This window comes from Vulpes vulpes, chromosome 3 (genome assembly GCF_048418805.1).
Source record: "Vulpes vulpes isolate BD-2025 chromosome 3, VulVul3, whole genome shotgun sequence".
In the NCBI taxonomy this organism is placed as follows: Eukaryota; Metazoa; Chordata; class Mammalia; order Carnivora; family Canidae; genus Vulpes; species Vulpes vulpes.
Genome location: NC_132782.1, coordinates 92,555,371 through 92,571,528, shown reverse-complemented (window position 1 = coordinate 92,571,528; position 16,158 = coordinate 92,555,371). Strand labels below are relative to the sequence as shown.

Sequence of the window (16,158 nt, the reverse complement as noted above, 5' to 3'; positions counted from 1 at the left end):
TGGAATAGGATGAGGGGAGGGACCTAGAGACAAAGAGTGAGCACTGGAGAAGGCCCCACAGATGATTCTGAGGCACAGTCCTTACTCATCCTGGGAGAGCAATGCCATAGGGTGTTCCAGTATACACTTTGGTGTTACAAACCTCCCTGAATGTAGTGACCTAAGGCAGTGTCTTGATGATATATATATATATATATTTATAAATCTATTTTAAACAAGGCTCAGTGGGGATAGCTCATCTCTGCTGCACTTGGGGTGGCTGAAAGGCTGGGTGAGAATCATGGAAGAATAGCTCAGTTACAGGTGGGTAGCTGATGCTGGCTGTCATTTGGGACTGCCCCTTGGACTTTGACCAGATCACCTACATGTATCTTGGACCTCCTCACACATGGTGACTGGGTTCCAAGAGGGAGCATTGAGATGATTGAAAAATAGATAGATAGATAGATAGATAGATAGATAGATAGATAGATAGATAGATAGATAGATAGGGATCCCTGGGTGGCTCAGTGGTTTAGCGCCTGCCTTCTGCCCAGGGCATGATCCTGGAATCCTGGGATCAAGTCCCACATCAGGTTCCCTGCATGGAGCCTGCTTCTCCCTCTGCCTGTGTCTCTGCCTCTCTCTCTCTCTCTCATGAATAAATAAATAAATTCTTTTAAAAAAAGACATAGATAGATGATAGATGGATAGATGATATATAGGTAGATACCCCAAGCCAGGTGGGAGCTCTGTCCCTTCTTTAAATGTTTTTCTTTTTATTTAAGATTTTTAAAAAGTAATCCCTATACCCAGCATGGGACTCGAACCCACAACCCCAAGGTCAAGCGTCACATGCTCTGTAGACTGAGCCAGTCAGGCACCCCTGTCCCTTTTTTTTTTTTTTTAAGACTTATTTATTTTAGAGTTGGGGGAAGGGCAGAGGGAGAGACTTTCAGGTGGACTCCCCACTAAGTGTGGAGCCGGAAGCTGGGCTCAATCCCCCAACCCACCAGATCACAACCTGAGCCAAAACCAAGAGTCTGATGCTCGATCACTTAATCAAGTGAGCCACCTAGGTGCCCCCTGTCCCTTTTCTTTAAACCCAGGCTTGGGGGCCATGCTATCACTTCTACTCTAGTCCATTCATTAGAAGTCAGCCACTAAGGCCAGCCTACGTTCAAGAGATGGGGGACTAGACACAACCTCATGAGAGAAGGAATGTCAAGGAACTTGCAGACATGTTTTAAAACCACCACACACACCTAGGCGGTAAGAGCACCAAGGACAGAATGCTGCCCATGGGTGCCCACAAGCCAGCCGGCTAGTCTATGATTCTCTCACTGGTTCCAAGTAGAATCAGGCTCCTCCCAGAGCACCTAGCCCCAGGAGCACCCCATCAGCCCAGAAGACACCTCCCCCAGGGTTGTTTCATAGACTTCTGACCCAGAGACTCCTCTATTGCATACACTCCTTGAGTAACTTCCTGATTCCTGCTTTCAGAAATTCTTGAGCAGTGGAGTGGGAGGAACCCGAGTGTCAGGATATCTGGGTTCTGATCCCTGTGCTGCAGAAGATTGTAAAAAAAAAAAAAAATGCAAGCTAGGGTGCCTGGCTGGCTCAGTCAGTGGGCGTGTAACTCCTGATCTTAGGGTTGTCAGTTTCAGCCCCATATTGGGTGTAGAGATTTACTGTAAAAATAAAATCTTAAAAAAAAAAAAAAAAGAATGCAGACTTATTTGGGAGTGAGGAAATTACAAGCAAAAGTTTTTCTTGTAGTGAAATACATACAACATAAATTTTACCATTTTAATGATTTTTAAGTGTATAGGTCAACAGCATTAAGTACATATTCACTGTTGTGCAACCATCCTCACCATCCATCTTGAGAACTTTTTTATCTGGTCAAAGTGAAATTCTATACTCATTAAGCAACTCCCCATCCCATTTTCCCCGCAGGCCCTGGCCACCACACTACTTTCTTGGTCTCCATGACTCTGACTGCCCTGGGGACCTCGAATGGGTAGAATCCTACAGTATTTGTCCTTTTGTGACTGGCCTAATTCACTTAGCATAGCATTCTTTTTTTTTTTTTTTTTAAGATTTTATTTATTTATTCATAGAGATGCAGAGAATGAGAGAGAAAGAGGCAGAGACACAGGCAGAGGGAGAAGCAGGCTCCATGCAGAGAGCCCGATGTGAGACTCGATCCCTGGACTCCAGGATCATGCCCTGGGCTGCAGGCGGCGCCAAACTGCTGCGCCACCGGGGCTGCCCTTAGCATAGCATTCTTAAGTTTCATCCCTGTTGTAGCACGCGTCAGACTGCCTCTCCTTTTTAGGGCTGAATAATATTCCACTGTATATATACATATGTGTGTGTGTGTGTGTGTGTGTGTATAACATTCTGTTTATCCATTCATCCATTGATGGACATTTGAGTTTTTTCCACCTTTTTGGCTGTTGTTAATAACACTGGTAGCAAACACTGGTGTGCAAATACCTGTTTGAGTCTGCTTTCAGTTCTGTATATACATGAAAGTACAATTTCACAAAATAAATCTATTTTTAATTTTTTAAGGAAACATAAAAATGTTAAGCTTTTTTTTTTTAAGTGATAGGTGGCAGTTAAGAATTAAAACATGCAGGGGGGCGCCTGGGTGGCTCAGCTGGTTAAGCATCTTTTTTTTTTTTTAATTTTTATTTATTTAATCATGAGAGACACAGAGACAGAGGCAGAGACACAGGCAGAGGGAGAAGCAGGCCCCATGCAGGGAGCCCAATGTGGGACTCGATCCCGGTGGGATCACACCCTGAGCTAAAGGCAGACACTTAAGCTCTGAGCCACCCAGGCGACCCCTATCTTCCTGGTTTTAATGATGTTTACTCTTCTAGTGTTTTTTTTTTTTTTAAGATTTTATTTATTTATCCATGAGAGACAGAGAAAGAGAGAGAGAGAGAGAGAGGCAGAGGCACAGGCAGAGGGAGAAGCAGGCTCTATGAAGGGAGCCCGATGTGGGACTCGATCCCGGGACTCCAGAATCACACCCTGGGCTGAAGGCAGGCACCAAACCGCTGAGCCACCCAGGGATTCCCTAGTGTTTTATTTTTTTAAGGAAAGACTAAAACAAAACATTACATATATTTCAAATTTATTTATTTATTTAGATTTTTAAAAGCTTATTGTTGTAAATACATGTAACAAAATGTATTATCTTAGCCTGTTTTTCAAATTTTATTTTATTTATTATTTATTTATTTATTTTTAATGATTTTATTTATTTACTTGGGAGAGAGAGAACACAAGCATGGTGAAGAGCAAAGGAAGAAACAGACTCCCCGCTGGGCAGGGAGCCCGATGCGGGACTTAATCCTTGGACACCTGGGATCATGACCTGAGCTGAAGACAGACACCTAACCGACTGAGCTACCCAAGTGTCCCAATCTCTTTAATTTTTTTTAAGTTTATTTTTTAGTAATGTCTATACCCAAAGTGAGGGTCAAACTCATGACCTCAAGATCTAGGGTCGCACGCCCTTCCAAGAGTCAACCACGTGCTGCAATCAACCATTTTTTAAGTGTCCAGTTCAGTGGTATCAAGTTCAGTGTTTTGTTTTGTTTTTTTAATTTCTTTATTCATAAGAGACACAGAGAGAGGCAGAGACATAGGCAGAGGGAGAGAAGCAGGCTCCATGCAAGGAGCCCAATGTAAGTTTCCATCCCAGAACCCCAGGATCACATCCTGAGCCGAAGGTAACACTCAACCACTGAGCCACCCAGGCGTCTCTCAGTTTTGTTTTGTTTTTTTTTAAGATTTTTATTCATTTATTTGGTAGAGAGAAAACAAGCACAAGCAGGGGGAGGGGCAGAGGGAGAGGGAGAAGCAGACTCCCTGCTGATCAGGGAGCCCAATGAAGGGCTCCAATCCCAGGACCCTGAGATTATGACCTTAGCTGAAGGCAGACACTTAACCTACTGAGCCACCCATGTGCTCCAATTTCAGGTTTTATTTTAAGGCTTATGATCTCATCAAATTATAATTGTATCAGATTCAAGCATGTGTCATAGGGCTAGGAGCCTCCAAACTCTATTTCTACCTACTCCTATCTCATGCCACACTTTGTGCTCCTTCTGGCCCTTTCCTCAAAACCACCAGGACAGACCAATGTGAGTCAGGCTGTCCTTGTGATCATGTTGTAAGATGCTAGCATTTCAACATATTTTTTAGCCTTTCTCAAAAGGCTTGCAAAAGAAAATATTAATCCCAAGTAAGAGTTGTGTTCTGTTCAGTTGCTTGCCAGACTAGGAACTTATATTTATGCTTCTCCCATCCTTCCCACATACATGGGTTGTGTGACCTTGGGCACGACACTGCCCTTACACGGGGTTTGCTTGTCATCTGTCGGCGAGCAAGTCAAACTAGACAATCTCCAAAGGGACCCGAGTGACCGACAACACTCCCTCATGCTGCGTTCCCAGGCTCTGCGGACCCTCACCCCAGGAGAAAGGAGCCAGGGTGGCAAATGTCCAGGGCCTTGGAGATAGACCTGAGCCTGATTCTATACCGGGCTTCTTCCCAGAGGCCTTACTCTGTTGCTACCCACACCACACCTCACCGATGTCTTCCAACCAAAATTGAGGCCAAATATTCTGAAGACAGAGAAATGTGTATTCATAAAAAGTATGGGGAAGGCTGGGTTGAGCAGGAGAGGGGAGGGTGTGGGTGGGCCAGGGCCAGAGCCACGGCCCCGGAGTAGGGAGAGCAAGGAGCCTCTGGTGCTCTGTGAACCCACCTCTTGGTCTCTGGTGGAAGGTTTTGGGGCCTGAGGCCTGGGGCCTGGCTGGGGTGAGACTGAGTTCAATACAACCACTGCCCGTTGAGCCCCACCTCTCGCCAGGAAACGCCTCCCCACCACATTGACCACATCCCCCCAGGTCGCCTAGGAAACGCTCCCCACCCCCAGTGCCAGAAGAGTTGGGGCACAGTTGCCCAGCAACAGGTGGTGCCCTTCCGCCCTCATCTGAGGCAATTGCCCGGGCGCTCAGTCACAGGGAGTGCTCCAAAGGGAGAGCCAGGAGCCCTGGGGGTGCCCCAAGGTAAGGTGAGGCAGCGGGACGCCCCTGCAGGTGGGAAGCTGGGGGGCCCGGCAGAGCAGTCAGGCAGGGGCCGGCGCAGAGGAGGCGCCAGACACCTGGCATGACAGCCAGCGAGCATGCTGGAGCCTGTAGAGGCGAGACCAAGCCCAGGGGAGTGGTGAGGGCACAGGAGCATCCCAGGTGCTGGCCAGTGGCAGGTGGGCGCACACAGGGTGGGGGCCGGGAGGGGAGGAGGGGACAGTCTCATCTTACCCACCACTTCCTCTGAGCCAGAGCCAGACCTGGGCCGCGGGGGTGGGGGTGCTAGATGGAGGAAAGAAGCCCCTGGGGCCCTCAGAGTTTTGTCTGAGGCACCCCAGGGTCTGAAAGGGAACTGGGGCTTCTGCAAGCAGGCTGGGGAGCCTGAGCAGAAGTGTCTGGCTGTAGGCCGTGGAGGGACCCTTGCTCTCCAGCCTTCTGGGTCACCTTGGCTCCTCTGTCTGCCCAGGTCTGTTTCCCGGGCCAGATGCTGCTCCCCTCAGGCCTCTGTCTTTCTCCTCGCCCTTGTTTGGACACTCACTGCCTCCTGCCCCCGCTTAGGTTGTGGCGACCCTGTCTCATCTGACCCCTGTCTTTCCAGATGTCTTCAACACCAGAGCAGCCCTCTGGGCAACAGGAGGGACTCCCTGTGTCCGAACTGGTTCCGTGGCCCCCACTGCCCTGCGGGCCCTGCATCCCCATCATGCTGGCCCTGGCCTCCCTCGCCGCACTCTTCCTCCTAACCACAGCCGTGTTGGCCGAACGCCTGTTCCGTCGCTCTCTGCACTCGGACCCTGGCAACCACGCACCCACCCTGGTCTGGCGCCCTGGAGGAGAACTGTGGATCGAGCCCAGGGGTACTGCCCGAGAGCGCTCAGAGGACTGGTATGGCTCTGCAGTCCCCTTGCTCATGGACCAGCCCCCAGACCCTCCCACCCCTGGGGGCACATTGGAGGCCAGAGCCACAGCCCCACCTGTCCCTTTAGCCCCACTCACCCCTCCCGGCTCCTTGGCCCACCATACCCCACAGAGGGCCCCAGCCTGCAACACCTTCTGGGGGCCCCAGGCCTCGGAGGAAAGGCCCTACGCCCCAGGCCTGGTAAGCTGGGCTGAGCCTGAACAGAGGCCAGAGGCCAACATGCATCTGGGGAGCCCCCAGGCCCAGAGGCAGCGACTAGGAAGCCCCGATTTTGAGTGGGGCCTCCAGCCTCGGGTCACCCTGGAGCAGATCTCAGCTTTCTGGAGGCGTGAAGGTCGGACCAGTGTGGGGTTCTGAATCCCCAGGGCCTGGAGGACTGGCCTCCCAAAGACCCATACAGAAGGCCCTACCTCAGAGAAGACCCTGAAGCTCCAGCCTAGGAGCCCAAGTTGATACCTGGGTCCCCAGGGAAGAATGCCCCCCACCCATCCTCGGCCTTTTACATCTGGATTTCAACTCCCTGGATCTGGGGCTGGGCAGTTTCCTGTGGACAGAGCTGATGCTGCAGAGGAAGCCCAGAGGTGTGTGCCTTTGGCTGCCCCAGGCTGCAGAGAATTGGAGGTGGGGCCCACTCTGGGCCAGAAGACACCAAAATCACGTTGCAGATTAAGATCTCAAGGTACCAAAGAGGCAGAAAATAGCATCATCACGGGGGTTTCCGCCTTCCTTTGCTGTGCAGCTAAGATGCCGGGGTTGGCGTGCAGGGTTCCCGTGGATGCTGAGAAAAAGGCCAAGTGTGGATGCTAGCAGGAGAGGACAGGAAGTCAGCCTCTCAAAGCCACAGATTGTGCCTCCAAGGAAACACAAGACCAGGCAAAGGAGCGTCTTACTACGTCTCAACTGTGCCTTTGACCCTCAGCTTGCAACAGGGAACTTCATCAGCCAAACTGGGGAGTTGCCTTCCTTGCCCAGACCCGGGACCTCGTATCAACAGAGACCAGGGGCACCCTTCCGACCTTGACCCCTCCAGGGTGCAGGACACCAGCCAAGGAGACCTGAGTGCGATCCAATGTGGAAAGGAACCTTGTCCCAGGGCAGAGCACCAGCGTCTGGTCATCTCCCTCGGACCTTGCTGGATCAATCCAGAGAGATGGATTTGCCCCAGGACACGCTTATTTATAACACTCCACCCTTGTAGAAATGGAGCCCAGGGATGTCCTTGGCCCTAAAGCCATCTATAAGAGCTGACCTCCCTTCTGGGAGAGGAGCCAGGAGTGGGGAGAGGGGAAGTAGTTTCCATTCCATTCCTGGGGTTTGATTTCCCAAACTTCAATCATGAATGTTAGGATTTTTGCCATATCACTTAACCATCTGTATTTTTCTTTAAGATGACTTACTATTTGCTTAATAAATTTATTTTAAAAGGAACCTTTTTTGTATCACTTCTGCAAATGGAAAACCAGTATCACTTGCCATAAATAGAAGGTCCAACATGAAAATAAATACAAGGTAAACAAAGATATTGTATAAACTTTGTTCTTTCACTGCTGGAGGCATTCATTTACTCAAAGATCTGCTCTTTCTTTGTTAAAAGAAAAGAGAACCGGTGGATCAGTAAGTGTTAGGAAAGTGTCAGACTTCCTAGTCCCATCCTGCCATCTCTCCAACCCCCCACCCCCGCCCCTGGAAGTACAGAGACAGACTCAGAGTCCTGGGGGGTGGGGGGGGAGCAGCCATCCTGTGCTACTGAATGGCCAGGAACCTCCCAAGTTCACACCCGGGAAATGCTGGACACAGCTCTTCCTTCCTGCTCAGGAGGGCCTTGGAGCCCCCTGGATGCAGGAAGGAAGTGGAAGTACCAGCAGGGCATTCCTCTGAGCCAGGCCCTGCGGGTGGAGGAATCAGGCCCTGGCTCTCAACGACCTCAGCGACCTCATCGACCTCATCGACCTCATCGTCTCCAGTGGCAGGGGCAGGGCTGGGGGAGGGTGACAGAAGACAGGGACACAGAACTGATACAAGATAGAGATCAGGGCTCTGGTCCCATCTCTGTCACTCAGGAGCTGGAAAACCATGTTGCTTCTCATTGTCACCATCAGCTGGCAGGACTGGGTCGTGGGGACCCTGCACATGAGGGGCAAACAGTCTGCCAGGGAAACACAAAAGGCGTACAGTGTTCAGAGCTCAGAAGCCCGCATGTCAAGTGATCAGCAGAGGCAAGGCCCTGGCTCTCCAGCTGGCCTCGCCGCCCACGCACTTGGAGACTTCAGAAAAGTGATTTTTATGTTGCTAGGACTCACATTCTTTCTCTGCATGAGAAAGTTGAAAGTTAACCAAGAGGGGCATCTAGGTGGCTCAGTGGTTGAGCATCTGCCTTGAGGGTAATGATCCCAGGGTCCTGGGATGAGTCCCACATCAGGCTCCCCGCAGGGATCCTGCTTCTCCCTCTGCCTGTGTCCCCGCCTCTCTCTGTGTCTTTCATGAATAAAATAAAATCTTAAAAAAAAAAAAAAAAGGTTGAACAAGATGCCCTGTGGGGACTTTCTAGCTTGACCTCTTAAAGATGCTGGGAAAGGAAAGAGGGGTGTGCACATGCATGGACGAATGTGATGTTCCTGCCCTAGAGCCCAGCCTGCTGTCCCCAGAGTCATCTTTACACTCTCAGACCCAGACAAGGGGCCACAGGAAAAGGGAACGGATGGCTAGGTGGGTGGATTAACAGTGGCATTAGTTTTACCCTTTCCCTTTCTCTTTGTTTTAAACCTCTGCCTCTCCTTTTTAACACCCTCTGATTACTTTCTCATGCTGAGTCCTTCTTTTAATTCTTCAGGTGCTTAAAATATACTTACTGTGTGGTCTTATGCTCCATGATTCTGTCGTCTGGAGTTCTGGGGTGCTTACTTTTGTCCATGACAGATGGTTTCCTTTTAAGTTTCTAATTCAGGGCTGTGAACTCAGAGTCAGCAGGGGGACACCATGTGACTAAGTTTGATGGTGTCTTTCTAGAGAGATTCTGGTTTGCTCCTGTCAAGGATGCTTCAAGGGTATTATGAACCCTGAACCATGTTATTTGCTCATTTTATCTGGGCTTCCATGACCATCCAGATGGTGCAAACTTGGAACCCAAATCCAAGTGAGGGCAAGCCTTCGGCAATGAATTCTCAGGACTTTTCTATTGCCATCAGATCTCAGGGCGAGGTAGGCAAGGTTCTTTTGTGCTCTCTGAGCCGATGGAAAGATCTTTTTTTCTATTCTACTCCTTCACTAAGGGTCCCCCTTTAAGGGGTTGAGCTTTATATTAGGGTCTCCGTTTTCAATGGCCCTGCAAGACCTCATCTCCAATCTCTAAGTGAAGGTAAAGCCCAAAGCCCCTTTGTTGCCAAGATCTATGGCCTCAGAGCTCTGGTTTTCAATTTCCTCCTTGTGTGTGGGGATTCCCCTTACTATCTTGAAACCCAGCTGTGCATTTTGAGGGATGTTTACTTGATTTTATGCCTAATCTCTACCTGTTTTATGGTGGGGATGTGCTCTTTAGGTTACACTGTTCACGACATCACAAAACCCAGACTATTTCCTCTATAAACAAGATCAGATCTCTTCCACCTTAAAAAAACCAGCCAACCGACAACCAATTCTCCATCCTTCACCACGCATGACCTCGCACCTCCTTCACTGCCAAACTTCTGGAAAGAGCTGTCTGTCTTAACAGTCTAGGTTTCCTCCTCTCCCCAGCAGCTGAAACCTGCTGTAGGCTTTGGCATGCCTCCAGCACTCCAGAAGAAACTGCTTTCTTTTTTTTCTTTCTTTCTTTTTTTTTTTTTTTTAGAAACTGCTTTCACCAAAATCATGACCTGCATATTTTACTTAAAGGATACCTCTGTAGGCTCTGTAGGCTACATTTTTTTCTCTTTTTTTCTTAAGATTTTTTTATTTATTCATGAGAGACACAGAGAAAGAGAGGCAGACATAGGCAGAGGGAGAAGTGGGCTCCCCGCGGGAGCCAGATGTGGGACTCGATCCCAGAACTCCAGGATCACGACCTGAGCCAAAGGCAGATGCTCAACTGCTGAGCCACCCAGGTATCCCTTGATTCTTTTCTTGACATGTTCTCCTCGCTTGGCTTCTGTGATTCCATACACACCTGATATCCCTTCCCTCCCTCTGGCCATCCTCTCTGACTTCTTTCTTGTCTGCCTTCTTCAGCAGTCCATCCTGGACAGCTTTTGTTCTCGCCTGCCACGCTTCTCCTGAGCAATCTCACTCATGCCCATGGCCTCACCTGCTGTCTCGTACCTGAAAATTCCCAAGTTTCCACCACCAATGGTGGCAGATATGATCCTCCTATTTATATGCTCTGCCATTATTCCAAAGTAATAGTAACAATGGGAAAGAAACAAATTGACTAACTAGAAGATTATCTCAGAATCACTCCACAGCTGTCCTTGGGTACAGAGACAACATTTGTCCCCAGGATAAAACCAGGAAAAAAGAAAATACAGGGGTCATGAATTTGCATGAGTAAAGAGGCCAAGCAGGAGATATAGGTGGCCAAATGGACCAAGGGACAGAGGTGGGAAGGGACACATGCCCATCTGTAGGGACAGCAGCCACTCAGCTCTATTAATCACGTCTGTCCTGATATTCTAGCAGAAACTAGAAATCTGTTTTTTAGGTAAAATCAACCAAAATGTTGACCACTTTATATATATGTAAGTATTTTAATAAAAGCCAAATGAACCAAAGCTGTAGGCCACTTGTGGTTCATGAGCCATCAGTTGAAGATCTCTCTCTCTCTCTCTCTCTCTTTTTTTTTTTTTTTTTTTTTTTTTTTTAAATTTTTTAAAGTAGACTCTACACCCAGTCTGGAATCCAACAGATGGCTTGAACTCATAACCCTGAGATCAAGACCTGAGCCAAGATCAAGAGTCAGATGCTCACTCAATTGACTGAACCACCCAGGCACCCCTCTTTCTTTTTAAATATTTTTATTTTTTTAAGATTTTATTTATTTATTCATGAGAGACAAACAGAGAGAGGCAGAGACATAGACAGAGGCCGAAACAGGCTCCCTGCAGGGAGCCCGATGTGGGACTCAATACCAAGACCCCAGGATCTCAGCCTGAGCCAAAGACAGATGCTCAACCACTGAGCCACCCAGGCATCCCTAAAGATTTTATTTTTAATAATCTCTACATCCAACATGGTGCTCGAACTCAAAACCCCAAGATCAAGAGTCATATGTTCCAGCAACTGAGCCAGCTGAGTGCCCCTGGAGATCTCCTTTAAACAAACTTGAATAAATGCCTGGGAAGTCTCCTGAAGTGGATGTGGAGAGTCCCTTCTTGTCTTGACCTTTGGTGGTGTGAGGTGTGGCAGGCTGCTCTCAGATTGTCTTAAATCAGGGTTTTCTCCACCTTCACACGATTGACATTTGGCCCAGATACCTCTTTGTGGTGGGAGACTTTCCTGTATGCTGTAGGATATTTAGCAGCATCTCTGGTCTGTAACCACTAGATGACAGTAGCATCCCCCTAGATATCACAACCAAAAATGTCTCCAGACATTGCCAAATGGGACCTGGGGAGAGGATTGAAGCGAAACATTTTCATCAATTAATACACCTGCCCACAGAACTCGCAGCCTGTCCAGGTATAGGCCTGCTGGTGAACTACGTGGATCTCCTTTGACTCACTTCCAGTAGAACCAAAAAGATTAGGATGAAGAGACAAAACAAACAGCCCTGGAGGAAACAAATAAATGAGATAATGCAGCATGAAACAATAGAGGTTTCTAGGAAGACATGGTAATTGAAGAACAAGAAATAGTTTGGGAAATTACAGATATTATTGCCTAGGGATGCCTGGGTGGCTCAGTGGTTTAGCACCTGCCTTCAGCCCAGGGTGTGATCTGGAGTCCCAGAATCGAGTCCTGCATTGGGGTCCTTGCATGGAGCCTGCTTCTGCTTCTCCCTCTGCCTGTGTCTCTGCCTCTCTCTTTCTCTCTCTCTCTCTCTGTCTCTCATGAATAAATAAAATCTTTTAAAAAAAGAAATGGAAAATATGAAAGAAAAGAGACGATCAATCCATTCAATATTCATCTGAACGAAGTTCCAGAAAGAGAGCCCAGAGAAAATGGAGGAGAGGAAATAAAGATTCTATTTGATTGAAAAAAAAATTTCAAGCAGAGAAAACAGCTCTATAAACTGGCTGTCACTTGGCTGCATCCTGGATCACCTGAGGAGCTCTTAGAAACATATGCCAGGATCCCTGCTCCTCCTCAAGGTGAAGAAAGGGAACCAGGTTTACCTTATCAGAAACAACTACCACTACCACCGCAAAACCAGACAAAACACACAAAACAATGGTTTTCAAAACACTGGACACTAAGCAATGAAAGACAGTAACAGAAACACTGCAATTCCAGAGAGAAAGGAACACAAGGACACTAGGGGAAGAGCCACCTTTGCAGGGAGCCCCACTCAGGGCCTTCTCCCACCAGCCAGATTAGAAAATGTGACAAGGCTTTGGGCAGGGTATTCGGAAAGGTTTGGCTTCAGTAGCAGGGAATAAATAGCCATAAGCTGAGCATTGCTCTGGACTTGTCTATCAAATCATACAGATTACAAAAATATCTGGCACTCAGCAAGGTAAAATTCACAATGTTGAAAGATTACCAGGCAGGCAGAGAGGCAGGAAACACATGAAGAATAATGTGAAGAATAATCAATCAATTGAAACCAATCCAGAAGTGACACATATGTTACAATGAGCAGAAAAGGACATGAAACAGCTTTCATAACTGTATTTTGTATGTTAAAAAAGTTAAATAGAGACAGGGAGATATAAAAAAGACAAATTCCTAGAAATGAAAATGACAATGTCAGGGCCACCTGGCTGGCTCAGTCCGTGGAGCATGCAACTCTTGCTCTTGAGGTTGTGACTTTGGGTGTGGAGATAACTTTAAAAAACAAAATCTTAAAAAAAAAAAAAAGAAAGAAAATTACAGAGCCAGATACGAAAAATACATTGAATGAGATCAACAGTAGATGAGACATGGTGGAAGAAAAGATTAGTCAAGTTGAAGGCAATGCAATAGAAATTATCCAAAAGAAAATACACAGAGAAAACAAAAAATTTTAATGAAAAGCACATTAGTGAGCTGTGGAAAAATCTCACATAGCCTAATGTGTGAGTAAATGGAGTTGAAGGAAAGGAGAGACAGAGGGACACAGAAAAAATATTTTAGGAACTAATGCTTATGTTATTTCCAAGTTTGATGAAAATTATAAACCAACATATCCAAGAAGTTCCATACATCTCACACACAAGAATCTCCACCAAGACACATCATAATCAGGGGCGCCTGGGTGGCTCAGTGGTGTAGTGCCTGCCTTCAGCCCAGGGCATGATCCTGGAGTCCTGGGATCAAGTCCCACATCAGGCTCCCTGCATGGAGCCTGCTTTTTCCTCTGCCTGTGTTTCTGCCTCTCTTTCTCTCTGTGGCTCTCATGAATAAATAAAAAAATATATATTTAAAAAAAGACACATCATAATCAAATTGCTCAAAACCAGTGATAGAGTGAAATCCTAAAAGTAACCAGAGACAGCTCAACAACACTAATCATCAGAGTAATGAAACTCAAAACTACAACGAGATATCACAGCCATTAGGATGGCTACTATTAAAAAAAACAGGGGGCCCCTTTGTGGTTCAGTTGGTTAAGCATTGGACTCTTGATTTTGGCTCTGGTCATGATCTCAGGGTGGTGCAGTGGATCCCTGTGTCAAGCTCTGTGCTGGATGTGGAGCCTGCTTGAGATTCTCTCTTCCTCTTGAGCTGCACCCCCCTGCCAATCTCTAAAATAAACAAACCAGAAAATACATGTTGGTGAGGATGTAGAGAAATTAGAACTCTTGTGCACTGTTGGTGGGGTGACAAAATGGTGCAAACACTATGGAAAACAATTAAAAATAGAGCTACCAGGGAGCTTGGGTGGTGCAGTTGGTTAAGTGTCCAACCCTTGGTTTTGGCTCAGGTTGTGATCTAGGATCATGGAATTGAGCTCCGCATTGGCTTCAAACTCAGTGCAGAGTCTGCTTAAGATTCTCTCTCCCTCTGCTCCTGCCCTCCCCAAATAAATAAACAAATCTTTAAAAAAACTAAAAAATAATAGAGCTACCATATGATTCAGCAATTTTACTTCTGGGTATATGTCCAAAAGAATTGAAAGAAGGATCTCAAAGCACACGATTTCACAGTAGCACTATCCACAGTAGCCAAGAGGTACAAGCAACACAAATGTCCATCAATAGATGACTGGAGAAGCAAAATATGTTCTATACACATAATGGAATATTATTCAGCCTTAAAAATGAAGGACATCCTATCACATGCTACAACATGGATGAAACTTGAGGACATTATGCTAAGAGAAATAAGTCAATCACAAAAAGACAAAATACTGTATTATTCCTCTTACATGAGGTATTGAAAGTAGTCAAATTCATAGAAACAGAAAATAGGATGGCGGTTGATGGGGAAGGAGGAACAGAGGAGTTACTGTTTAATAAATGTAGAGTTTCAGATTTGCAAGATGAAAAAGTTCTAGAGATCTGTTTTTTTTTTAAGATTATATTTATTTACTGGGCAGCCCAGGTGGCTCAGCGGTTTAGTGTTGCCTTCAGCCCAGGGTGTGATCCTGAAGACCCAGGATGGAGTCCCACGTCTGGCTCCCTGCAGGGAGCCTGCTTCTCCCTCTGCCTGCGTCTCTGCCTCTCTCTGTGTCTCTCATGAATAAATAAATAAAATCCTTTTAAAAATTATATTTATTTACTTATTCATGAGAGACACACACACAGAGAGAGAGAGAGAGAGAGAGGCAGAGACACAGGTAGAGGGAGAAGCAGGTTCCCTGCAGGGAGCCCAATGTGGGACTTGATTCTGGGACTCCAGTATCATGCCGTGAGTGGAAGGCAGACCCTCACACACTGAACCACCCAGGTGTCCCTGGAGATCTGTTTTACAACAATGTGAATATACTTAACACCACTGAACTGTACACTTAAAAATGTCCAAGATGGGGAAATCCCTGGGTGGCTCAGTGGTTGGCCCAGGGTGTGATCCTGGAGTTCAGGAATTGAGTCCCACATCGGGCTCCCTGCATGGAGCCTGCTTCTCCCTCTGCCTGTGTCTCTGCCTCTCTTTCTCTGTGTCTCTCATGAATAAATAAAATCTTTTTTTGTAATGTCCAAGAGTGCTTGCTTCGGCAGCACATATACTAAAAAAATGTCCAAGATGGTAAAGTTTTCTGTTTTCTGTTTTTTACCATACATACAAAAAGCAGCCAGAAACAAAGCCAAAGAGACAGAAAGCAGATTAGTGGTTATCACAGGTTTGGGGAGGACAGAATGGGCAGTGACTGCAAATGAGGACAGGGTTTCTTTGGAGAATGATGAAAATGTTCTGGAATTAGTTGGTGGTGATGGTTGCACAACTTGGTGAATATACTAAAAACCACCGAATTGCACATTTTAAAAGGGTGAAGTTTAGAGTATGAAGATTATATTTCAATTTTTTTAGAAAAAGCACCCAAAGGAAAAAGACACTACTACTATAGGAAAACAGAGATAAGGTTGACATCAGGTATCTTGTCAGAAACAATGCAAATGAGAAGTGAGAGAAGCAATATCTTTAAGCATTGGAGGGGAAAAAAAAGACAACCTAGAATTCTATACCTGGCAAAAAAAAAAAAAAATTTATATGAATGTAAAACCCAAATTCACAGATCTAGAAACAGATTAGTGGTTGCCAGAGGACGGGGAGTGGAGGGTGGGCAAAGTAAGTGAAAGGGGTGAAAAGTTACTGACCTCCTGAGGTCCTGAGGATGTAATACATTACACGTGGTGACTATAGTTAACAATACTGTATTCTTTATTGGAAAATTGCTTAAAAGTAGATCTTAAAAGTTCTTTTCACAAGAAAAAATTTTTGTGACTATGGGTGAGGATGGATGTTAATTAGATTTCTTGTGGTGATCATTTTGCAACATACACAAATATTGAATCACTGCATTGTACACCTCAAACTAATATAATGTTATGTGTCAATTACATCTCAATTAAAAAAAAAGAAGGCAAAAGAGACATT

The 16,158-nt window shown here is 46.4% G+C and overlaps 2 protein-coding genes across 12 annotated transcripts in view; one reads left to right on the top strand and one right to left on the bottom strand.

Annotated features, from left to right (window-relative positions):
* The window catches only part of C3H16orf54 (chromosome 3 C16orf54 homolog), a 40,737-nt gene extending 33,297 nt beyond the window's left edge, over positions 1 to 7,440 (top strand). For 3 of the 5 annotated variants that reach the window (XM_072753497.1, XM_026011149.2, XM_072753495.1), the window contains one exon: positions 5,695 to 7,440. In XM_072753497.1, the coding sequence (XP_072609598.1) occupies positions 5,695 to 6,369 (675 nt within the window). In that variant the 3' untranslated portion in view covers positions 6,370 to 7,440. Of the gene's footprint in view, positions 1 to 701; positions 5,081 to 5,694 lie in introns of those variants that run through there. The other 2 variants (XM_072753496.1, XM_026011152.2) reach the window with 2 other exon arrangements.
* ZG16 (zymogen granule protein 16) overlaps positions 1 to 16,158 on the bottom strand; it is a 48,664-nt gene that overhangs the window by 26,126 nt on the left and 6,380 nt on the right. The window lies entirely within an intron of this gene.